Here is a 26,454-nt window from a genome sequence, read left to right on the forward strand (position 1 = left end):
AATGAGCACCCACTTTGGGATTATAGGAACAGTATGGGATTATGCAGCTGACTCTACTGTGTCTGTGAAGTGTGTGAGTTGGGATCGCGTTATCCAATTTATTCTGTGTCAGTATCAGTGGGGCTGGTGTCCTGGTCAGTGTTTATGAACACTAAATTCTCTGTTCTCTGCTCTTTGTTTCCCTATTAATTAAGCTATTTCTAAATCTCCTTAGGGAAAGTTATTTTTTCCTTTGTTGATCTCATAAATATTGACATCCTGTTGACCCAAACATCAGCTTAACACTATTCTTGTTGCATGCGTGATCTCTTTCTGAGTGACTTTATTTCTTTATATTACTCCAGATTCTGCTTATAGTTCTCCAAGAACCCTTTCAATAAAGACTTGTTGCCCTTGTTCTTACCATTTCCTTTGTTCTCCATTCTTTCTTATACCTTAGAAGTTCCTTCTGGATTCATTTTCCTGCTTCCTAGATTACCATCTTTAGAAATTCTGTTAAAGAGGTGCTATTGATGGTGAATCCTTTTAATTATGGTTTCCCTTCAAATGTTCTTATTTTGTGCTCATTCTTGAAAGACGGTTTACTTTGTGTCCAAGTCCAGGCTACTAGTTTAGTTTTTTTTTTTCTTTTTTCTTTTAGCACTTTAAGGACTTTACTTACTGCCTTCTGTGCTCTAAATAATGGCTGAAAAGTCAGCTACCATTACAATTGTTTTTTGTTTGGTTATTTGTTTGTTTTTGCTGTTGTTTTTGTTGTTGATGTGGCTCTTTTCTCTGTGTCTGCTTTTAAGATCGCATTTGGTTTTTCATCACATCTCAAAAACTCTCAGTCAATATTTGCTTGAATAAGGTATCTTTCTGATTCTCTCTTAGCTCTTTTTCAGATATTCTGATTAAATAAATGTTAGATATTCTCACGATAGCTTCCAAGTCTGAATTTTTTCACCCTAGGTTCTGTTTCTTTTCTTCTCTACCTTTTGTTTTGGTTTCTATCTTCCATTCTGTCCTTCACATGATCCCTTTGGCTGAATCTTATGTGGAATTTAAATAATCTTTTGAGTTACACTCTTTAGTTGGAGAAGATACAGAGAAATAGATTTAGATATTATTTTTAACATCTACCTGCTAGATGTTATTTTAAATAGACTCTTGTTCTTTTCTCATGCTTTAAATGCTTTCTTTTATTTCTTTGAACATGTTAAATGTGCACATTTTGTATTCTGAATTTAATCACAAAATTCATAGTCTTTGTGGGTCTAGTTATCTTGTTATGATTGTTTCTGTTTACTCATGGTGCCTTGTTTTCACCAGTGTTTTTTATTTTTTTTTATTAAAGAATAATGGCAAAGAATATTCCAGAAGTGTCTGAGTATGGTGGCTCATGCCTGTACTCCCAGCATTTGGGGAGGCTGAGGTGGGTGGATTGCTTGAGCCCAGGACCCCATATCTACAAAAATACAAAAGCAGTTGAGCGTGCTGGTGCCCTCCTGTAGTCCCAGCTACTCGGGAGGCTGAGGTGGGAGAATCACCTGAGCCTGGAAAGTTGAGGTTTCAGTGAGCAATGATTGTGCCACCTCACTCCAGCCTGGGTGACAGGAGTGACGCCCTGTCTCAAAAAAAAAAAAAAGATCAGAATATTCCAGAGAATTAACTAATCTCAACCCACATGAAGAGGTCAGAATATTCCAGAGAATTAACTAATCTCAACCCACATGAAGAGGTCAGAATATTCCAGAGAATTAACTAATCTCAACCCACATGAAGAGATCAGAATATTCCAGAGATTTAACTAATCTCAACCCACATAAATAAGAAATGCACATAAAGACATGTAAAGTAAAATAGCAGAACATCAAAACAGTTCTCCATGCGTATAATTTAGCTGAAAATAATATTGGGTTAACAATGGTAATTCTGTCAAATTCTAGACTCCATGAAGTAGCAAAACGCCCTTAGCCCAACGATGAGTTTTTGATAATGCTTTGTTCTTGTTTTTCTTGGTGTTATTGGGTATTTTACTTTAGAGTATTTGCATCATTACCTTGCCAGCTCAACTATGTATGTAGACAGTTAGGGTTTTTGTTTGTTTGTTTGTTTCGTTTTGTTTTTCACTGTTTTCTTTTCTTCATCACTTTAAGCATTCGGTACTGGGAATGTTCCCCAAGTTATGTAATTATGATATTACTATATTTCTGGAAATGAAAGTCAGAGAAAATAAATTTGTAAAAGTGTATACCTCAATGTCTTCTAGCAGCAAGCTTTAGTTTACGATAGAACAAGCACACACACAAAATGTTGGCGCTTTCAGCATCAAGCTACAAACCTGCAGTTCATTTTCCTTGGCCATGCATACTTTTATTTCTTGCTGCAGGCTGCAGAAATGAGCACAGAGAAATGTAACTATTTTCAAATTTATTAGAAAATAAGGATTTACATGGTTAAATTTTACATTTTCATACAAATTAATTTTTTTTCCAAATTTTAATGGAGTATAAAAATGACATTTCAATGTATACTTTTTCTTCTGTAGAGTTGCCAGCATAACTACTATGAGGATGCAAAAGCCTATGGATTCAAAAATAAACTAATTATAGTTGCAGCTGAAACAGCTGGAAATGGATTATATAACTTTATTGTTCCTCTCAGGGCATACTATAGACCAAAGAAAGAACTTAATCCCATAGTACTGCTGTTGGATAACCCGTAAGTATATTTTAATATACACAAACAAGATAAACTGTATTTAATAGTATATTAATGTATATCAAAAATAATTGCCTGTAATATGCTGGTAGTATTTTAAATCAGATACATTATGGTACATGATTCATTGGGAGTTATATTCTGTGCTGTGATACAAAATATATCATTGAATATGATTTTGTTTCATAAATACTACTTAAAACTGGGATATTCTGAGAATTTTATTTAAAATTGTTTTGCAAGTGGTCATCTACTCATAATACCACAGGAAACAGTCCACTGAAATAATTACTGCAATTTTCCTTAAATTAATCAACTAGCCTGACAAATCTCTGCCAAAACTGGACAATTTTTTTTTTGTCTTTCTAAAGAACCATTAATTATCAGAGAAGCATTTACTGATCCATTTTTATATGTTATAACACAAAGCATCATCAGAGGTTATTATGATCGGACCACTGTTAAACCATACATTCTATGACATAATAGAAGTAATGCTTTACCATGTGCATTTATTTTGAAAATATTGGATTGGTTTACTTTTGTTAAATGGGACTACTTAAGCATTTCAAAATTCTTATGCAAGTATAAATATGGGTCACTGAATGCGACGGTCAAAGCCATTTTATTCTAAAATTATAATATCCGTCTCTGTGACTGGAAATTAGTAGCAGGTGGTCTTCAGATTAATACCATATTTTAGGATTGTCTCACTCTCCTCATCCATTCTAATGTGATGCAAATGTCAAGATGAACTATTAATAAATGAGGCCAAATTCTGTTGCCTTGTCTCTGCCTTTCAAAATTATCAAAGTTCTCCTTAAGAGAGACATCTCCCCAATACATTATAACTTTATAGTGTTGCTTATTCTCACTATACCAATATCAAAATGCTTATTGATGCAACTTTCTTAGCATCATCATTATAAGAATAATCTACTGCAAAAATTTATCACACTTGTAGAATTTTCATTTGAAGAATTTTTAGATATGATTACTCAATGACGTTTTCTATACTTCTTTGGCATCTAAGGAAAGTTGAGGCATATTTAGGGTAAATGAACAGAAACTTGGACCAAATTTCAGAAGAAATAAAAGCTTGTTAAAATAAATTTCAGAACAATCAAAGTTGCGTTGTGGGACGGCCATGGCAATGCAGTGTTTGTAAATCACTTCTTTCAAACATAACCTTAATTCTGAAGCATCTCTGGTAGGAAGCTCCAAGGAATTGGCTGAGCTGCCACACAAGAGATGCCTAACTATGTGAGTTCAAATGTGTCAGCTTTTGCCTTCTTTTGCTTATGATGAGTCCATTGTCCTGAGAGTGGAAGTTAAGACAACGGCATTTGCAAACATTGCGTTAGAGTAGCTCCATGTTGTATGGCTTGGATCAAACTGGATCAATTCAGGTACCAGGTTACAGACAGGAATATAGGAAGTGGATTGAGAAGAAAGTGAAACTGTGCTTACAGCATCGTTCTGATAGGACTAAGGACAAAACTGTACGTTCCTCCTGTTTACATAGTTTCAAGATAAAGTTGTATAACTTTATCTTGATAGATGTGTAAACCTCTCTACCAAAAATCAGTCTCTTCATATTTGGGACTGGAGTTCACTCTATGAACAGAGATGGACTCCTCATTTTCAATCTTCAGTCTTGCTAGGTAATCTTATCTCAAATCTCTTAAGTCTCCATTTTCACCATCACACAGGTGACAGGAGCTAAGCAGTGTTTTACTTGTATGTTTTATGTAGATTTTAGAGTCGCTATAACCAAATCAATCCCTTTCTGCTTGGTTTTGAATAAACAGGTTACAGAAATGTCTGATTATTGAATGATTGATTTATTTGTATATTAAGATTAAAAAATCAATTCTGTGTTGTTCAAGATTGATCAATGATCAATCACATTGATCAATGATTGCTCAATCACAGAACAATCTGAAATCTCCACCTCTCTTAATTACTGACAACCAGTTAGTATTTCTCTATAAACATATATGTGGCTTTTATCAGAGAATAATTCATATGAATAAGACCATAAAGATTATTCAATAAAGTTAATACTATTTACCTTTATCCTCTGTTCATAATTATAGTGACTATTGGTCATTTACTACATGTCAGTCTTCATACTACACACTTTAATTTACATTTAGTTGCACAAGTCACATATTGACATTACAGTGATGATTTAGTCTTAGAGAGATATGCCAAACAGTTTAAAATCTCAAATTAAGATGTAAACATTTAAATAAATCGAAAGCTGTGTGAGGTGGCTACAACGCTGTCTCTTATTTTAAGAGGATGTAAAAGAGACACAAAGAACGTGAATGACCTTTTTCACGGTCAATTCTTGGATTAGACCTTTCTACGAAATTTCTGTTTTATTTTTCTTTCAACTTACAGGCTTTTGATGTATGAAAAATACATGTTGCTTGCTCATACTTTCTGAAAACAAGAATATATCTTAACTTTGGATTATTTTTGCATTGAAAGTTCCCTTTGCCTTCCTAATGGCTTACATTTGGAAATCCAACAATCCACATTATATTGTTATTAAATCATTCTTGTAGGGTTTGACTTTATTTCAAAGGGTTAGATTGAAAGTGCATGCTGGAAAATCTATTAGCTTTCTGTGTACTTCCCGAAAGTAGTGTCAAACATTCTTATTTGTTGTCCTCTGTTCCTTTGGTTAAGAGTGAGGAAACTAAAACTAAACACCAATTAACAATGTTCCAGTAAGTTTTATGCAATTCTTTTTTTTTTTTTCTTTCTTTCTTTTTTTTTTTAAACAATGAGATGCCCATTGCTCTGAAATGGAGAACATTTTGCAATCTATTCTACAATATTACCAAAAAAACGAGACTTTCTTCTTTACAATATTTCCATGTTATGGGAATTCCTACAATGCTGATTGCATACACTTCTAGAATTATTAGTTAGTTTTGAAGGTTTGACTTGACTTTAATTTCACATGCTTGCAGCTGAAAATCAGTACATGGCTATTTTTAAAAATTAGTTGAAAGTCCAATTAATTCAATATAACAGAAATAAATAATAGCAGATGTAATAAGCAAGGAATTTTAAAATGTAAATTAAATTTATAATATTCATACACATAATATGCCAAAATAAGTGTTCACAATGTTTTCAAATATAAAGCTTTCTAGATCTCAAATGTAATTAAATAAAACTCAGTCATATTGAAAAGCATCTTTCAGTTGGTACTGGTTCATTAGAGCTGGTGTCAGTTCTGATCGGTTGGCCATCTGTTCTGTTTGGTCTGTTGTGCCATACTGATTTTAAATATTTTGATTACCACCCCAACCTTAAAGGTCATCTAGTCATTTTTAACATCATCTCATGTGAAAGACAGAAAAGCAAGTCAAAAGCTAGAATATATTATCCAAAGCTACATAAGGATGAAGTGAAAGATCCAGGCTTTTGCTCTTAATATTTATCAAAGTCTTGTTCACACTATCCATTTATTAAATCAACCTTCTTTCCACATATGGTGCCAAGTCAACTTCAGCTTCTTTTAAAAGTAATGATAAAATGTCTGATGTCAGTGTTCTTATTTTTAAAATTCAAACTTTAGACTCATTCAGATCTGAGATAAGTTCTAAATTTATTCTCTTGATAGGTCTGTTAAATGTTACTGAGTCTTTTTCAGCCACATTTGTCTGATTTGTAAAATGGTTAAAACATTTATTTTAAAAGCTATTGTGAGATGAGGTAGATAATGTATATAAAATCCTAGTGCAATATCTGATTCATAAAAGGAAGATGAGAAACATCATTGTTTTCTTCTGTCAATCAAGAAAATAACACTGTTACTATTCAAACTGATGGAAGGATTTATATGAAAACCCAATTAATGGAAAAGCACACTTATTTAAGTAGTTAAAATTAAACTACTTTCATATTGTCTAGCAAGGGATAAACTACGTAAAAATGGAATTAGGAAATGTTAAAATAAACTATGCTCATAAAAGCATACTATACTCATTTCTTGAACTTGAAATAAAGGAATTAAATTTTTATTGTTATTAGTTAAATGGGAACAAAATAATGGTCTTAAATTTTACTAATTCATACAAATTTGCAAACCTTTTTTACTTCCTAACAGTCACTGACTAATATTTGAATGACAACTTTTACTATGAGAATTTCTATAAGAATATGAGGCTTTTGACTCATAAGTAGTCATCTTTTCTGGTAGAATTGCAGTTAAGACTCATTAATGAATGTGCTCATTTTTCTTCTGTTTACTAACATCAGTTACTTTTTGTGTTTGTTGAATTTTTATTTTGTTTATTACCAGTTAGTTTCAGCCTGTGTTGTTTAGCTTTGTTTCGGTTCATGTATATTTATTCCTCCCTGAATCTATTTTTTTTTGTCATGTTTACCTTTTTAATTGATTATAAAATACTTCTTTATATATTAAGCAACTTTGGTCTACAAATTTTGTATAAGTAACAATTTTTCGACATTTACTTCTTATTAATCTGTTTGTAATGAGCTATATACTTAAATCTGTCAATCATTGTCACCACTTCTCCTTAATGTAATTCCTAACGTAAATAAGCCTTCTCTGTTTAGCAGTCAGATTTTAAAAAATGCATACATTTTAATCTACTGCATAATATTTTTAAATATAAAACTCTTCATCAGTACTTTGAGGACATAATATAGGAAAAGGACATCTAGTTTTAGGAATATTTTGTTTTTGTTTAATGTTTTTCAATAATAATGCTTTCCAATGTAAAGGTTGTGCTTGCCAATTAGCTGCCTTCTAATGATTAAAAAATTGTTTTATTATGAGCCTATGATATCATTTATGTTACTCACTTACTAAGCAGGTCGGTGCCATGAAAACTGTTGACAATGTATTTAGGTGAGCTGGCATGATACATGCAAATGCAGAATTTATTTATTCTTTATGTTTCAGATTTCCTTTTAAGCCAGCTTTTTTTAATAGCTATAGTAGATAAATCTATCTGTTATACAAAATTAAATTTTGCAAAAAATACGGCATAGTAGACCACTTACCTTAGATATCTTTCATCAGGATTATATATTTAGCATGGTTCAGGTGCCTTCATTTACCTTGTAACATAGCTGCTCTAATTCATGTAAGGATGAACCATGCTACCACAATACAGATGTTAAAGCAATTTCCAAGGATTTGGAACATTGCTTGCCCATTGTAAGTACATATTTGTGGTAAAATTGCATGTGACTGAAATTCATGAGTCTCTTAAAGAATAACAATGATTAAATTTGATGGCCAGTTAGCCTTTATATTCTCTGCTAGAAAAAGCAACAAAATAGAAAGGCCTTATCTTCATTTTTAACTCTAGTAGAAGGGTTGGCATAAAATCAAGACTTACTTTGTCCACAGTGACCTCAACACACAGGCGAAGGAATTTTTCAGATCACCACAACAGCTCAGTGTTGCCCCACTCTTGTGGTACCTGCATCCTCCTATGTGCTTCTCCAATTACAAGACAGGGTGAGAGAGATGTGGAGGGTTTTGAATCAGCAATTAAAATAGCCCTGCTAATTTTAAGAAGCAGGACAGTGCCTAGAAAGAGTATAACTAGAAATCTCTACCATAAGGCACTATCAGAGACTGCTACTGGAGTGTATATTTGGTTATAATATTTGTTGAAAACATATATCAGGATCTTTAAAACTGTATATAGGCTGTGATCCACTAATATCTCTTCTATAAATGTTTTGGGATAATGATGAAATATCAATGCTTAAAAAAAAAGAAAAGAAAGTCTTCGGAAGATGTGAACACCAGTGTTAAATACAATAGCAAGGTACTGCAAAGAACTGATAACTGCAGTATTTCACATCAAAAAGTGAAAATAACTTACAAAATAAGTAAGTGAGGATTTTAAGAATGAAGTGTGGTACATTTGTAAGATGTAATAATATTGGGTCATTGTAATGACTACAAAGAAAATTAATGATAGGAGAAATTGAATCAAAATTAAAATAATGGTATTCTTTACAAGTTTTTTTTTTTCTTTTAATGTTTTGCTGTATTGAGCATTCTTTTTCTTCAGACTGTAAAGAGCTAGAAGGATGACCAACAGGAGAGAAATAAGTCAGGGAGAGAAAAAAAGTTCATCTAGCCAGGGAGGCTTGTAGGTACTATAGTTTCCTTGGCCTAGTATTTTCCTCTCCTCCTCTTACGCTGAACAAACTCCTACTAATCCTTTAACATTCAAATTAAATATCAGCTCTATGAAATGTTCCTCAATTCTGCCTCCTAAATATAACATATTGTTTGTTTTTTACAGATTAAAATATGTAATAGAATTGTATGATTTTCTACAAGAATTTTTAAAATTCTGTATTTCTTATAAGTTAACAGGATATTCTTTTGCGTAAGACTGAATGTATTAAAATGTCTATTAAATAAAATTTTTGGATACATATATGCTGAGTCAATAGATACCTGAAGAAATTAATAACTTTGTGAAACGAATACAATACATTAAGCAATTTCTAAGGAAGCTTTCTGGTTTATGGTTCTTTCCTCAAATATGTATATAAGAAAAGATTTCAGTCATAAATGTTTCCTCAATAATGTATATTGAGTATACTAATAAATTTTTAAATGCATTACTTTCATTATGATTTTATATAATACGTATTTTGCATGAGCATATATACTATATTTATTTGACAAACTGATATATTATATAGGGCGTGTTGTGATTATACATCTATCCCTTAGAGAAAGTGGTTCTTAATAGACATGCTTAATAGTTGCTCACTAATAGGCATTAGTACCCATTGCTTTAAATCATCTAAAAAATGCATTATTTTTTTATTTTACAAGGCCTCCTCTGTGTGGATAACTTTTAAATTTATATATAAGATTTCTTAGTCATAATTAAGAATATCAATTCTGTATTTTTGTAGAATTATGCCATAATGTTTCTGATTTAGAAAGCTGAAATACAACTTGTTTTTATAATTCTGAGGCATTTTATGATTCATAACAAGTGCAAATGACATTTTCTAGTTAATGTTAAGAAAAAAAGCACTAAAATTAATTTTGTCAGCAGTGTTGAGTTTTGGAAATACAAACTAAGTCAACTTACTTCCTTTCCCTAGAAGTGCTGCCACTGTTGTGACATTGTGTTTCATTTTGTAACCCATCTACTACTTAGGCCAGATATGCATTTTCTGGATGCAATCTGTTGGTTTCCAATGGTTTACTACATGGTGGGCTCTATTGACAAGTAGGTGACAAAATCTTTGGCACACTAACTAGTGTAGTGTCCTGTGGTTTGTCATGTGCTGTGCCTTGTTACTGCATGATGAGTGTAATTTGCCGTGTCAGTATTGCAAATATGATATATTTTGCATGTAGAGCTTATGTTCTTGTGTTATACATCTTGTATTAAACTTTCTAAGCAGTAATCTATTGTTGAATTAAAACAAATCTTGCTGCATGTCAATTTTGTCAGTTTTGCTCAGTTTCTAATGCTATTTTTAGTTTCGTGTCATCTATAACAACGTTATTACTATTGACATAGTGTTAGAGAAAACTAAAGTTGCAATATTGTGATGCATTGATAGCATTACGATAACTTGTGGAAACTGAAATAATTTAGAAATGCTCATTTTAACTTAGATTTATAAATTAGAGCAATTCCTTTAGAGTTTACTTTGGTCACTTGTCAGAGTTTATAATTTCTAAAATATTTGTTAATTAAAAGGTCATATGTGTTTAACACATTAGTAGTTAAATACAAATTCTTATACATGTATCATGGTGACATTAAAATATATATATAAAAATAAAAGATCAAAAAGCTAATATACTTGAAATAATATGTCACTTTTCCACCTCTAAATAATGTCGGCCAGAGCCTTCAAAATAAAATGCTAAAATTTACCAGTTGAGAACTTTAATGCTTACATTTTATCCTGTAGATGTTGAAGAAAACAAAGTTTTGTAACTTTGAAAGTATTTAATGCTGTGGATACGTTAAAGGTCAACCAGTCTAAAATATGTTTAGCCTCCATTCTACATTAATATAATTTACATCATCAGGTATGATAATACTAACCAAGTAAATAAACTGTAGTTAGATGTACTAAAATTGCTATTTAAATTCTACACATGTTTTATAACCAGTCATCTTTTTTGAAATCTTTTGAGATGATAGTGTTCTGTTAAAATTTATCAGAAAAACAGTATATCTAAAAGCTAAAGAATAAATGTCCCATCTATCTTTTCTGATGTAAACTATGAAGTGGATTCTTCCTCCGTAAAAGTATTTATGATGAGAGAATAAAGAATTGAGAGGATCAAGTTACTAGGGACAGAAATAAAACAGAATTGGCTACAAACAGCTAATTATTGGTCTGGGGACTGTTATGTTCATGTAACAGTTCTCCTCTTTTGCTTGTGTTTGAAATCTTTCTTTAAAAATACCTCTTTGAATGAATTAAAACACATTCATGAACACTTCTTTACACTTACACATTTTACATTCTAGTCCTTGCAAAAAGGGGTCTTAGAAAGGGATAGAAAGGGAGGCTTTGCCAATTATTCCTATAACTTGTTTTCTGTCTAGATTGACTTTCTTGTGCTGCCATCTGCTGGCCACACTGTGTAAAGCATCCATGCTGAGAAAAAAATAAGGCAATGGCCTTGCACAAATTATGATGGACAGGAGTTATAAGAATAAGTTGGCAGCCTACTTAAAAAAAAAAAAGTGCAGCAGTAAATAGGAAAATAATAATATAATCTTAAAACATAAAAAATGAAAAAGCTTCTACATGGTTCAGAAATATTTTTCCAAATTTATTTATTTTCTATATAGATTTAAATTTATAATTAATGATAATTTGCCAAAGTTATGAGTAAACTGTAACAGCCAGTATTTTTGAGACTGGAATTAATTGATACATGTGGGTATAGGTAACAGTTAGCTATGTAGCACGGGTACTCTCAAAGTGAACTTTTGGTCAAGTGTTCACTTCAACGTCATTGAATTATTGATGGTTAAATATTCATCTTTCCTATCTTCACTTCTATGCATATATACTTATCCAGTCACTCTTATCCTCGACTGCCCTATCCTTTCCTTTTCCTATATAGGTAATTATAATGGAGATATTTATTAATGAAGAAAACAGATTGTGAAAACTGAAATATGAGAAAGTGATGTAAAATTATAATAAGGTGATGTGAAGACATATGACTTAAGCGTCATTTTGATGGTCCATAAGGGCCATACCACATTCATTTTCCATCTAACTCTTTCTTTTTTAATGTATTTAATAAATTAAGAAAAATTATGATACATTTCCTGAATAAAAGAAAGACCCAAGTATCCCTAGGCATTTAAACTTGAAGGTCATCATAGTGGTTGGATGTTATGGTCCTGGCCCCTCTTATCATAGGAAATTTATTTGGAATAACATTCTGTTTCCACAGTTTTAGCCATAAAATCTCTGCCACAGACCATTGTTCCTGATTCAAGCGAAATATTTTTTCTGGACTACTCCTGGGGATCTTGGACTCAAGGCTTTGGTAATACCCTCTCGCCTAATAACAGAGTAAGAAATCCTGCCTCCCACCTTCCCATAAAAGGAAAATAATTCCCTCTAACGTGACATGGCTAACTCAACCAATCATGCACTTGGAAAAGATCCTCAGGGACTTCACTCTTCAATTTTAAAACCTAAGAGAAACTACTGCTCTTTAAGCTTTAAACATCCTGTTATAAATCAGAAGATACGGAAATCAATTAACCTATCTTTTCTTATCTGTCTTCAATCAACTCTGTACCTAGAACATTCTTGTACTCGTTCAAGTGTAGTCTCCATTATCCAATTCAGTTCTACTTTTCTAGTTTGCATGAAGCAGAGGCAATGAGAGTAATGGTTCCCTGTTTCAGCTTTAACGGTAAACATTTTCTTTTAATTCATTGGGAGAATGATAGGTAAGATTTTTTTTTTTTTTTTTTTTTTTTTGGTCAGTGATAGGAAAGAAGACTGACTCTATTTTAGCTCACAGGTATGTGTTTCCTACTTTAGCAATTACTTCACCCAGCCAAAGAAATCAGGTTACTCAAACACTTGCTCAAAAATTTAGGCTGGCTAAACAGTAGCCTTGCATACAACAGAATTTGTATATTTTACATGCTCTTGGTTGTGTAGAACCAATCTATAACACATAGGTCTTACGTAAAGGAATAATAAACATTTAAAAATAAACATTTCATAGTTTTATATTTTTTCATTAAGCTTACCATCTAAATTAACATAACACTTATTTATTTCTCTCTTGCCAAAATTACTTTAGATGTAAAAAAATGTAAATGTCGTGTCTTCGAAGTAGTATGTAACTGTAAAAAGAAATTTCTAACATGCTCTATTTTATTGCAAAATGGATGTATTCCATATTTCATGTATATAATTAATAAAATTATTAAAGAAAACATTTTAACACACGTTTTGAAACAGTTGAGATCTAATGATGTGTAAACTACCCAATATAAAAATTATTTCATATTAGTAGATAATATTGTATCATAATTCCCATTAATAGCTACCTGTGCACACTCTGTAAAAGCCACCTCTAAAGGCAACTTATGTAAGCACAGGGGATAGTGCTAGACTTTAGCACTGATTATAACCTTATGATTTATTCAATGTTTGTTTTTCTCTGTTGATTTTTATCAAAGCCTAGATGACTTACTCAGGTGTGGAGTGACCTTTGCTGCTAATATGGTGGTTGTGGATAAAGAGAGCACCATGAGTGCCGAGGAAGACTACATGGCAGATGCCAAAACCATTGTGAATGTGCAGACACTTTTCAGGTAAGTGGCTGAATCATCCAACCCTGCCACTTACTTTGTGCTAAACATTGGTAAAATATTTGACACTGACTCTGTGTAAGGAATGAACATGAGACACATCGACTTTATGTTCATTTATTCATTTGCTTTTCATAAAGTAAATGTTTATTGAGCACGTCATGTATGACTGGCACTGCGTAAAGTTAAATTTTTAGCACCAGATCAGTAATGCTTCTCATAAAATAAATTGAATGATATATCAGTTTTCTCAGATAGTTTAACAGTAGCAAATTCTTGAAAATCATGTGTACTAGTAGTCATGAGTTTTGACAAGCAGCCCATGTTCTCATATTGGTATTATGCCTAGCAGTGACCAAATATTTACATTTACATACTGAATAACTAAGACTGAAAGACTGCACAGCTGGGAACAGGTAATTTACCCATGTTAAGAGCAAAGTCATGACATCATTTTCACTATTTTCTTGTCTTTTATTAATTAAATGTACCCATTGAGTTCATTCATTGTATTTAATTTGATGGGGATATGAATCCCCAATATGGTTATCTTTGGGTAAGAATAAACAATCGCGACCAGCGAAAGATCTGTGCTATAACTAAAGTCAAACTCCTCTGTCATTCAAGTCATCAGTTTCACTTGGAACAATTCTCCCTAAAATCATATGAAAATTTAAATATCAAAAAGATCATTTTTTTAAGTTGTATGAGTTTTGGCGAAGCCTGAAGGAAATATGTGAGCTATCAAATTACAGAGGTAAATGAAACAATATCAATTTTCTCATCATCCATGTTCCCTCCACTTTCATATTGTAGCAAAGTGTATATTGAGGTTAATTATTTCATTTTCTAGTTTGAGTTCAAAATTCAAAGGAGAGAGCCTAGATGTGTGTCTGTGTTAGTTGCCTATTTGTACTATGATTTTAGGCAAATTACTTTTCTTCTCTACCTCTCAATATATTAATCACAATATTATTAAAGATTTAGACATATGCAATACCTTACTTAGCATATGCCTGGTCATTTTTAATTACTTAATAAATATTAGCTATTAATATTACTAGCAGTATAATTATCACTTCCATGTGGCAGAGTGGAAAAGCCACTGACCTTGGACTACATAGCAGCAAACTTTATCTGGTACAACATATATCCTAGAGGTTCCAGCTGACAGTCACTAACTTTGTGACCTTCCTAACCTCATTTAGATTCAGTTTTCCTCATCTCTAAAATGCTGCAGAAAATAACCCACTTTGCAGTGTTAATGTAAAGATTAGAGATCAGTTATTTAAAGAATCTGTCATAGCAGCTGGAAAATCTACAATAAATTTGCATAAGAACCTCTTGTTCCAGAAGAAGAAATACACACTTTAAACTTATTATAATGCAGCAGTTCACTTAGAATATACTTAACTAGTTAACTAGTGAGCTGTATTAAACAGCACATTTTTAAAAGACACTATATAAAACTCGTTTAAAATATTACACATATATAACCACTTTTTTCTCTAGAGAATATAAAAGAAAATTACAGGGTAGAAAATTAATTCAAGGATGAGATTTATAGCCAGCGAGTAGGGTAAAAATCATACTTTTTGATTCCATGCTTGGCAAAAGCTAATTATATGAAAGAAGATCCCAGGTCTTTTTAATTAAACATGTTATTTAAACTTTCAATTTACCATGAATTTTATTTCTATTATGGTGATGTTTCTATTGATTTAACTTTTATTATATATTCTCAGGATGAATTATTTTGATTCCAAGATAATAATAAATCCCTGTCTTACTGAGAGGTTCAAAGGCTGTAATTAGTAATTAAAAAAAATTAACTCACCATAGTAATTATGGACAGATACACACATGGCGACTAGTTGTTCAAAGGCTATGCTTCTCTAAGTACCTAGCTGAAGATGTGATTACCACTTGTTGAATGAATGAATGGATGTATGAATGAACTAATTAATAACTTTGGATACCTTGACTATTAGGCTTATCTGTCTTCAGCAATATATTTTAGAAATTATGTAGTTTTTATGGTATATATAGTGATCTAGACTGAATAGTTTTGAGCAGAATTTTTCAAAAGAACTATTAAAAACACAAATTGCAAAGAAATTACCTCTGTTCTCTCCTTTCTTATGCCCTATCATGACATTACTATTATTTCTCCAAGTATATGACAGTATTTTTTAGGAAAAAAATCATATAAAACTTTTTTGTGTGTTGTATGTTAAGCTGCTAATCTGTGTGTGCTAAGCTAGGCTAGTTTTACATTATAAAAAAGTAAGACAGACATTTATAGATTTCTATGATATAAGAAGTATCACTTATGCAGATAAATGACCAAACTTATTCAGACTTGGGAGTTGCATTTTATAGATGTAGTTAATTATCGTCCTCCAGATCACTCTTATGCATTCCTTGGAGATTTTAGTTCCTGATTTACTATGACTTTTGGCAACTCTGATTATCATAATTATTGATGATTTCAACAATCTTACATAGATAATCCTTTGAATATCTGACTTTCACCACCCATTCTCATGGTCATAGCCTAAACCTTGAACAATGAATAATTTTACACTCCACATTCTCAGTTTCTAGCATTCAACACTCTGAGTAGTGCTTTTTCTATCTAATTTCTTCTAATAGCCCCAACTCTTAATAGTCCTTTGACCACACTGGATCCTGTCATCCACTGATCCTACTACCATTTTACTTACCCTTATCACCTGAGGGCTTTTTCCCTTCCTTACCCAGATTCAAGTCTACGATCAATCATGATAATCACTGCTGCACTGAAACACTCAGTGGATAATTACTGATTATCTGCTACACACTGACACTGATCTCAGCTCTCTCCCTTTTCTCTCTTCCTCCTACTCCCAGTTTTCTCTCCTTTTAGGTTCTCTACCCACCACCTTGCATGAAATTCCTTAGAGGCAGATGACAACATTCCAGAGGTAGGATCCAGTTACCCTCATCAGTAAGCATCAGACAACTAGAAATCCAATCACAATGGCTGGATATCAGAGTATTTAGGATTCAAGTTTTGGACCCCATCCCTAAGAGAACTAAATTCTTATACATTAATTATGCATGCGGGAATAATATCTTTAAAATATTTCAGACAATCCTTATATCTTAGAGAACACCATTCATACTCTCAATTGAGAGCCAATTTCTAATTCGTTGATTGTTAAGGCCTATGACATTGATAGAAGCACAGATAACAGAAGTAATGTTGTGTGAACATTCAGATTAAAAACCAAAGTTGGCCACCTTAGATGATGAAATAGAATGCCAGCCACACCTGGTGTTTAACTTAAACCGATGCATCCACCTATCACATTGTTTATTTTGAAGTGTTTAGAAAAGTAAATTTCAGAGATCATGAGAGTACTAGAACGACCTAGACAAGCCTTTTATTTATCACTTACCCTGATTTGTTCTTTCTCTCATGATGAGTTTTATTGTTTCTTTTTTTCTAATTAATCATTTTTTTTCCTCAGGGAGGGGGCGCTCTTAGTAGGCCTTTAAAGCAGCAAACTTTCTCTGGGACTACCTCTACTGCAGAGGTTGCACATTCTCTAGAGGAGTAGTGTATCTCCACTCCTTTACCCGGAAAAGACTTCCTGAATCCTAAGCAATTGGCTCATTACCTCCCCAGACGCCATTGCCATTTCTGCATACAAAAGACAATAAGGAGATAAGATCTTTCTGGGGTTAGATCCTGTTGTACCTCTCTCCAAAAAAGGGTTTGTATTTACACATCTAAGAGAAGACACTCAAGTAAGCCATCCCAGTATAAAGAGCTCCTCAAAAGTGAAAAAAAAGCAAGTCCTCAATTTCAAATTGAAATTTACCCTTCTAAAGATAACAGGACAATCATTACCATTAGAAAACATTGCACGTTTTCATGTTTGTATGAACAAGTACTAATATCTAAACAAAGTTTAAACTCGCAAATTAAAATGTGATTTGGATTAGAAACAACAACAGTAAAAAGTCTATGTCAAATTGATCTACCAAAATATCCTACTTGGTGGCTGTTTGGCATGTTACTGGCATCTGTCATTACTTTCATTTTACTGAGAAAGAAATAAACATTTAGAGAAATGTAGTGTCTCATCCTAGCCCATCTAGAAAAACAATGACGGATTCAGGCCTATGACCAGAGTGCCAAGAAAGACAAGAGAACTTTATCTAGGAGCTGGAAAAAAAAAAAAAAAAAAAATCTCTTTGGAGAGCACACAGAATAATGTTTAGGGTGGAATGGGTAGAGAATTTGTATGGTAAAAGTCCAGGTGTGACCTAGTTGAGAAGTTCCCTTGGGTTGATTTTGTTTTAATACAAAGATTTTTGGTTGCTGTTTTTGCTGTTGTTTTCTAAACGTAAGCTGACCACACTTGTAAGATAATGAACAATGTCAATGAAACAGTCATGGATTGTCATCTGTTTGGAATGGAGCAACTCCCGCATTAGATCTATAGTAGGACAGGATCTATAGTAGGACAGGATCTGTGGCCATGCCTGCAATTGTGATTTGTTCATGTATCATGCTTGGCCCCTATGTTTATTGGATATCTAGTAAGTGTCAGGACTAGACAGGATGCGGTGGCGGCAGTAATGAACAAGGTGGACATAGCTGGTGGCCTTAGAATGCTAATAGTCTAACAGGGAAGATATTAAGCCAGTCATTTAAATTTTTAATTAGAGAATTATAACTGTGGCAATTATTGGAGAAAATATATAGAATTGTATATAGACCCAGATAACAAGAATATTTGCTCTAGTCCCATGGGTCAGAGAATGTCTTCCTGAGGAATTGATAATCTTTTACCTGAAAAGTGAAGAGAGACTAAATGGGCAAAAGGATGGGTAGAGCACATTCCATATGGGGCAGCATATAGGAAACTCTGAGATCCCAATAGTGACTATTCAAGGACTTGGAGCAGAGCAAGGGGAAGACTGGTGCGAGGAGGCTGAAATGTAATTTAGAAGTCATATTTTCATGGCTTTGTAAAGTATGTTCATAAGTTGGTCTGAATTTTAAGAATAACAGAAAGTCATTGAAGGATAGAGAAGTTTAAAAGATAACTGCAGGTGCAAGGTAGAGAATCGTTTCAGGAAAAGAAGGAGTGGGTAAGAGCAGACCAGTTAAGAGACTTCGGCATTGCCACGACTATGAAAGCATAGAAGGGCAAGTTTTGTTTATTTGTTTTTGTTTTTTAAAAGAAAAGAATATTATCTTTAGATTAGCACAAGTAGTCATAATCTTACTAAGGAAACAACACATACCTGCATATGGAAAATGACAGATTTCAAAATAATATGACCATAAGTATAAGTAAACAATTTAAAATACTCGACGTGTATAAATACAAGAGTGATGCCTTTATATAGCGAAAACTACTTTTAATGTTTAGATTGGCGATGGTTTACATGGATAAGATTTTTGAGGATTCAGAGGATTCCTGATATTTATCATACTGTCATTTATTACTAACTCAGACTTCCTGAAGTATTTTTAAATTATTTATGAAAGATTACATACATTTTTACTTGTTTTAGTGTTGATAGTCAATTGCAGTCCAAAAATTCCAATTAGTTTTATGTGTATCTAAGTGTGTCTGTATACCTCCTATTAATGTATACCCCTGTTATTTAAAAACATTATTTCCAGCTACCATGGCAAATTAGAATTTGTAGTGTAACATATAGCTCAGTATATAATATTTTGAATAAAATGTCATAAACATTTTCCAATGTTCTTATATTTGTGTGTTTTGCTTTGTGATACAAACACATCTAGTTTCAGAGTTCCCCCAGTAGCCTGTGAAATAGAATATATGGTATATTTTTCATCTTTATATTGGTTAGTAAAAATATTTATTGAATAAATTAATGCAGGGAGAGAACTCTTCCATAGATATTTTATACAGCTCCACAATTATATTTGCATCACTGAGTCAGAACACAAAGTAATTGTAGAAAAGTTTTAAATAGAACAAACTATATCTTTTTTTTTAATTACAGTGTTGCTCTATTATGTTCCTAGTGCCCAGGGAAAAGAGACTTATTATTTCATTTTAATTCTAAAATGTTCTACATGCAAAATGTGTTTAGCTCATATTAAGACACGGAAATAGGTTTACGTTATTAGTGTTTCAAAGGAGCCTAAATAAATCTATTAGACAACCACATTTGTAAATATAAAATATTATAACTGAATACAAGTAATAGTCTATGGATATAAAGGGCGTTAACATACTGTTTCATTATATAAGTATTAGTTCTAGATTTTTCACTAGGTGGCAGGCTTAGCTAATACTTTCAGTTTCTCAGTCCAAAATAACATAAATGTTATAGGTTCATTTATGTAGAACAGAAATGGGAGCCACATCAAGTAAATTATGTTGTCCTGTTTAATTTCAACTCCAGAAGTCACTCAAATACAATGACTGGGTCAATCAATCGTATTTTCACTCACTCTTATTAAGACCCTACATATTTCTAGCTACATATATGTGTATATTTCTATTTGATAGGATGTGTCATAAAAGGATAATAAACAAAAGAATCCAGGTAACCACAACTTGATTCAAAGTGAAAATACTGATTTATATCAAAGATAAAATACATATTTTTTAAGGGAAATAAAAATGTTTCAAAAGTTAAACTCGATTTTCATTAGTTTGTAACTACATTTTCCTCATAAATTCTATCTCTAGCCTGATATCTCAACACTGTTCTAAATGTTCTTCATAATTTATTCATTCACTAGTGTCTTAATGCTACTTAATCTAGGAGTGTTGAGTCAGCCACAATTTGTCACCCCTAGAAAAAATACATATATCCTTATAATTTGTGAATTTTTATTGTTTCATCTATTATATTATAGTGTTTAAAGTCAGGAATCTTACTTTATGTATTTATCTATCTACTGGAGACCAGAACTTTCTGATAGTAAAAAGTTGATAATTATTCATTAAGGCTAAATGAAAGTAATTTATAAAATGTTATTTTTTAAAAGAGTTGATTTTTAATATATGAAACATGAATCTATTGCTAGATATTGTTAATAATTTATTTTGTTTGGATCATCTGTGTTTCCTTACACTGCTCTATCTTCCTCTTTATTTTAATGGTGAGGGGAAGCTTCAGCACCTAATGCTGTGGTGTGACCCAGGCCCTGCCACCTACTAGAATGTTACCTTGAACATACTATTTTGTCTCTTTGGGCCTCAGTTTCCTCACCTATAAACCAATAATTGGAGGTAAATCATAGAGTACTTTTTGCAGTTTGAAGAGGTAACGTGACCCTCTCGATTTCTAACACAAATTGAAAACTATTGAGATCCAAAGAAGTCAGGCAGATAGAGTTAAAAATATTAGGCAAGAGGATGTGACTTTGGTGTAGGCAAAAGTGGGCTTTTAAAATCCACCCTTGAGAACCTTGGTCAGGAGCCATACTGGACAACCACAAGACTTGTCCTATAGGGCTTATCTCTCCTCACAGCTTGGCACTGACCAGCACACATCTAAAGACACTGAAAAGATAGAGTCAGGGTTGAGACACACACCCTCAGCTCTTCCTAGGGAAAGAGAGGATACAGATAGAAACACAAGAGGGTTCCTACCTGATGTGAAGATTACATGAGTTAATACATGGACAATTCTTAGAGTAGTACTTTATAGTTATTGTTTTATGGACATATGTTACCCATCGGAGAGAAAAAAAAAAGGAAAAGACAAAGAGGAGAACCTTAGATCCATTAATTTTTATTTTTAAAGTTTAGTACATGAATGTGGGATTTATTATCTGCATGAGTCTATAGGGCTTTATGTTCATTGATTCATTTTTGTCCTACTTTTCATTTTAGTTTCTATTTCCCTAGATGATTGAATTTTGTCTGTGACAACCATATATGGTGAATATCTTTAGTGACATTGTTATTTTAAAATATTTCTTAAATAAATACTTTGAAACTCCCAGATGGTATGAAATTTGGCAGTTGGTGGCATTTCCCAGGCCTACCAGATGGAGTTTGCCAGCCAAAAGTCAACAGACATTTTTTTCCATCAGGCCACTTTTCTAATTTTTAACGAGTTTTTGGGAAAGTAACTTTTATTTATTGAATGTACCATCATGGGTGACTTTTGAGTGAGAACAGAGCTGCTGAAAGAAAGTCCTGTGAAATACGGATACTATAGTGTTTCTCCGTAAGCTCATCTAATTAAATTTCGTGCCCTGTTCATCAAGATTTCATCTCAAATGCACAAACATGAATTGAGAAATTGTTTACTTTCACAAAGATTTGTTAATTAAAGGAATATAAGGTCATAGGCACTGAGAGGGAAACCTTGCTTTCTTGGTGTGACGATTTATTAAGATAACTAAGGCATGAATAAAACCAACCAGGAAGCTTGAGAGGCCAACAGGTAGTTTAATCAATAAATCAAACACTGGGGAGCCAAAGTGGAGGGGATGATTCTGACTTTAAAAATTGTTTAAGTTTCATCTTGAATGGATTTGAGAGCCACTTTAAATATTGGTTGTGATTTCGTAGTATAGAGATTCAGGAGAAAAGGAAACAGAAAAGAAATGGCATTTCAGGCAGAAATAACAACATGAGAAAAATAAAAAAACCTAAGAAAATAGTAATAACCATTCTAACTAGGAAACACTACCTTTCGTATATAGCCACTAGCTTCATGCTTTGCTACATCCTTTCTTTGCAGAATCTGATATTTAGAGTTTCTGTAATGAATTTAAGGTCACAGAACTATTGAAAAATGTATCAGTTGCACAAATAAAATTACTGTATTTTTAACATTAGAAGTCAGCAAAAGAAATTATATCCTGGTTATTGTTTTACTGATATTATTTTAATAACGATTATTACAATTTACCTAAATCAAGAACTACAACACTATTTATTATCAAAATGAAGATTAAGCTGTATAATACTGGCTATATTTCTTCCTTTTATTAAAAGATTTCACAAAATACCCAAAGATATCCTAGCTCTCAAAGGCCTTGATTGTGTAAGACCCAATGTTAGTCCATTTGGGCTCACGGCCAAGAGGGCGTGTTAAGTTTCGCAGATAACTCTGAGGAAAAAACCAAAAAAACTCTTCTTAAGGATGAGTTAGTGTCTTAACTAGAATGGTGACTAAAGCCCAGTGGAAACACGCCTGAGAGGCAGATAATCAGAGAAGCCTGGTCTGAAGGCTGAGAAAGGCCCTGCTGGCTGCAGAGCAGTAGGGTGGGCCCACTCTCCCCAGCAGGAGGGAGCAGTCCTGGCAAATCATCCATCAACCTGCCGGAGTTAGACCTGAGGAAAGGTAAAAACTCATCTGTAACACTGGGGTTCAGGGACAGGGCTCCCATGTGAAAAGAAGCATGTACCACATCAAGCACTCAGGCACACGGAAGTAACAGCACCCTCATGACTGAATGAGCATACATTCATAAAATGAGAGCAGCAGGAGTTGTTTGTTCCTGAGCCACACAAATAGGCGGTTTATATTCTGCATATCTGCAGTCAGTTCTAGTCCCTGAGTTCAAGGGATGGTTCAGCCTAGTGATGGGAATTGTCAGTGGTCATAACTTGTTTTAAAGACATATCATATGGAAAACAAAGCTGATTATCACAGAAGTGGCTGCCACAGAGAATATCAAAATATTTAAACGAGGAAAGCTACCAGGGATGCATAGATATCAGGTAAGGATCAGATCATGAACAACAGCAAAAATAAAAAGCATTTATTGTGGTATCATCCTGCTCCTTTTCTCTGGGGGGAGTCAATCTTGTGTGAGCGTGTATGTGTGTGTGCTCGTTTTGGTGTATATTTGAGAGAGTGTCAAATGGGAAGAAAGCTAATGTGAAGCCATGGGACCTGTGAAAAAAATTCTCAGGAGACTTTTGGGGAACACTATCAATGCTTTAGCTTTGGCCCCGATTCATTACAATGAAATTTTATATAAATGATTTCCTCGTCTCAGAAGTTTGTTATAGCAAGATTTGACATATAAAAACTGCACACTATGAGAATAAGGGGCCATAGGACATGAAAGAGCTCACATAATAGATGAGAAGCTCATTATGTGAAATTTTTGCCCATCAGCTTATTTATCTTTACAAATTTCTGTTTCAATGCCATCGCAAAGTAACCTTGTAACTTCTTAAATCACCTTTATGAGTTTCTCTTCTATGTTGTTCCATAATTGTAAAGAGAAAATGTCTAATAAAAGCCAAATTACTGAATTTATTTTTCTTATTGTGCTAAAATGTCTGTTAAAATATTCTTTGGGAAATATTGTTTCATTTTTCCTGCATTGTACAGAAGATTTTATGTGGCACTGCCTGCTGTTGTAATTGGATATAGTTTTATGCCTAAGGCTAGGAATCATTCACTCATAAATATGTTGTTATAAAAAATACCATATTGGATTGTTAGTGTAATGCAAATGTTCTTTTGAAATGTAGGTTGTTTTCCAGTCTCAGTATTATCACAGAGCTAACTCACCCAGCCAACATGAGATTCATGCAATTCAGAGCCAAAGACTGTTATTCTCTTGCTCTTTCAAAACTGGAAAAGGTAAGACCCCACATTATCAAGTAAATTAGATGTAACCATCTTTATTCAAAAATTAACTCTGTAAATATATAAATAAAAATGCCATGAGATAGTAAAAATAAAATGCTGTTCTGAATTTCTGTTTGGGAGATGAAATTCTAGTTTACAATTTTTTAAAAAATGTGAATTGACAGATTTGAACAATTTATATCACAGGTAAATATGATGGAGATATTTTGTTTTATTATTATTAAGTATTAAACACATGATTTGTGAAAGAATGCAACAGAAATGTGTATACTCACTTATTTGCTATGTCATGAAATCTATCTTTACACAGGGCTTTTCAGTTTCCAAAAAATCCTTAAGGTCTTAAAAAACTATAGGCTTTGTTGAAAACTGGCTTCCCAGATGTCACCAACACAACCTAACGTAAAGCTAAGTTTATTGCTTACCTAGGTAGGGGACACTGCCTCCCCAACAGAAGTTTGGCGAGGTCTCAGAGGGAGGAAAACAAGGTCAAAATTTAGTGAGAACTGGAATTGATGATATTTCAAAACAGAGACTTGATCGGGACTGGGAAGAGATCCGGATAATGCTAATAGAGACAATGGAATTGCAAAGCAATGTTATATAGTCAGAAAGATTTGGTTTCCATTTTCAGTATACAGGCTGAGTGTGGGTATAGATGGTTTTTGCACTCAATTTTTACTGACTACCAAATTGTAGTATACTGAGAGAACTAGATGTGAAAGGAAAAAAAAAAAAAAAAGACCCAGTCTTACACACGTAAAATGTGTTAACCTGGGTGTAGTGGCTCATGCCTATAATCAGAGTGATTTGGGAAGCTGAGACAGGAGGATCCCTTGAGCCCAAAAGTTCAGCGCTGCAGTGAGCTACGATCATGGCAGTGCACGCCAGCCTGGGTGGCAGAGTGAGATCCTGTTTCTAAAAATAAATAAATAGTTAAATCTAGGCTGTTTTCATTTCTTATAACAATATAAGAGGTAGAGAAAATGATGCCTTATATTTTTTTGGTTAGTTATTTCTGTTATGACAGACCAGACGCTGTCCTAATTCCTGGGAAACATATTGTTGAGTAAGGTGGTGTCTGTACCCTTATCTACTGATTTCTCCAAAACTAGTCATACACGTAATGTTTATAGAGCCTTACCCTGCTTTTTCATGGCCATAGGGAAATTGTTGTGCCCTGCTTCCAGATGTGGAACTCAGTTTGAGGCTAGATAGATACCTGTCCCAAGATTATACAGCTACCAGTCCAATTCAGTAAGGGAAATGTAAGGCTATTAATATTCAGGACAGAGAATTTCCACTATGTCACATCACTTTAGCAACAAAAAAAAAGGTGGCAAGCCGGGCTAAATTGACTCAGACTCAAAAGCAAACCAAATAATCAGAAATCCAGCAGGAATCCGTGCTGGCATGATGTAGTACAGCCTCCCTCATGGTAAATGAGGTAGAATCACCTCGTGCTAAAGAAGCCGGGCTCTGGAGTCAGATTGGTCCAACTCACCACTACTTTTGAGGAATGGAAACTGGATAAATTATTTCATAGCCTTGGGATTCTTATATGGAGAATAGTGGTAGGAACTATTTTAAATAGTAGGGTCATTTTAGAGATTACAGCACATAATCTATGCAAAACACTTCGCCCTGCATTTGATATATAATTAATACTCAAATAAATGGTACTAAAATCTTAATGATAGATTTTATATTTGTTGATATTGTCACCAATAAGAATTTTATTCTGTTTATTCAGATTGTTGACGAGTCAGTTGATGTAGCAAGGTCATAATTGTGGAAGATATTTTCAGTATTTGTTAGCATTTGTGTTGACATGGTTGTATGCTTATTGCATTAGAGGAAAAGAAGAAAACTATGAGATATGTATGCCAGTCAGTTACATACATCTCCTTATCCAAAGGAAAAATTAAACTTAATATCTTCGCAGCAAACAAGAAAGTACAATTAAGACCCAAGTATCTAGGCTAAACTCCCAAAGAGAGAGACACAAGTTGCCTTCCTCCTTGATGTTCACATTTCAAAAAGATACCCCCAAGGCTCACAAGAAAAACATTCCTGGAATGCAAAACTGACTACAGGTTTATTTAACTTTTCAGAGATTTGCATCTATCTCACTGACAGAGAAAGGATTTACAGTTACAAGTTTTTGACAGGGAAAGAATTTACAGTTACAATTTTCTAAAGAAAATGCTCCAAGGAAAGGGGAAGGAACTTTGGTCATCAGGGGAATTTTTTTTTTTTTTTTTTT

General features: G+C 33.2%; 1 protein-coding gene across 1 annotated transcript in view; it reads left to right on the forward strand.

Annotated features, from left to right (window-relative positions):
* Positions 1–2,530: 2,530 nt before the first annotated feature.
* Positions 2,531–26,454, forward strand: part of LOC105529082 (potassium channel subfamily T member 2-like) — a gene marked incomplete at its 5' end in the record, with an annotated part of 125,131 nt that continues 101,207 nt past the window's right edge. The window contains 4 exons of the mRNA XM_011966131.1: positions 2,531–2,703; positions 9,903–9,974; positions 13,437–13,571; positions 24,068–24,179. Coding sequence (XP_011821521.1) covers positions 2,531–2,703; positions 9,903–9,974; positions 13,437–13,571; positions 24,068–24,179 — 492 coding nt within the window. The remainder of the gene's footprint in view (positions 2,704–9,902; positions 9,975–13,436; positions 13,572–24,067; positions 24,180–26,454) is intronic.

The sequence above is a fragment of the Mandrillus leucophaeus genome, unplaced genomic scaffold (genome assembly GCF_000951045.1).
Source record: "Mandrillus leucophaeus isolate KB7577 unplaced genomic scaffold, Mleu.le_1.0 Scaffold748, whole genome shotgun sequence".
NCBI lineage: Eukaryota > Metazoa > Chordata > Mammalia > Primates > Cercopithecidae > Mandrillus > Mandrillus leucophaeus.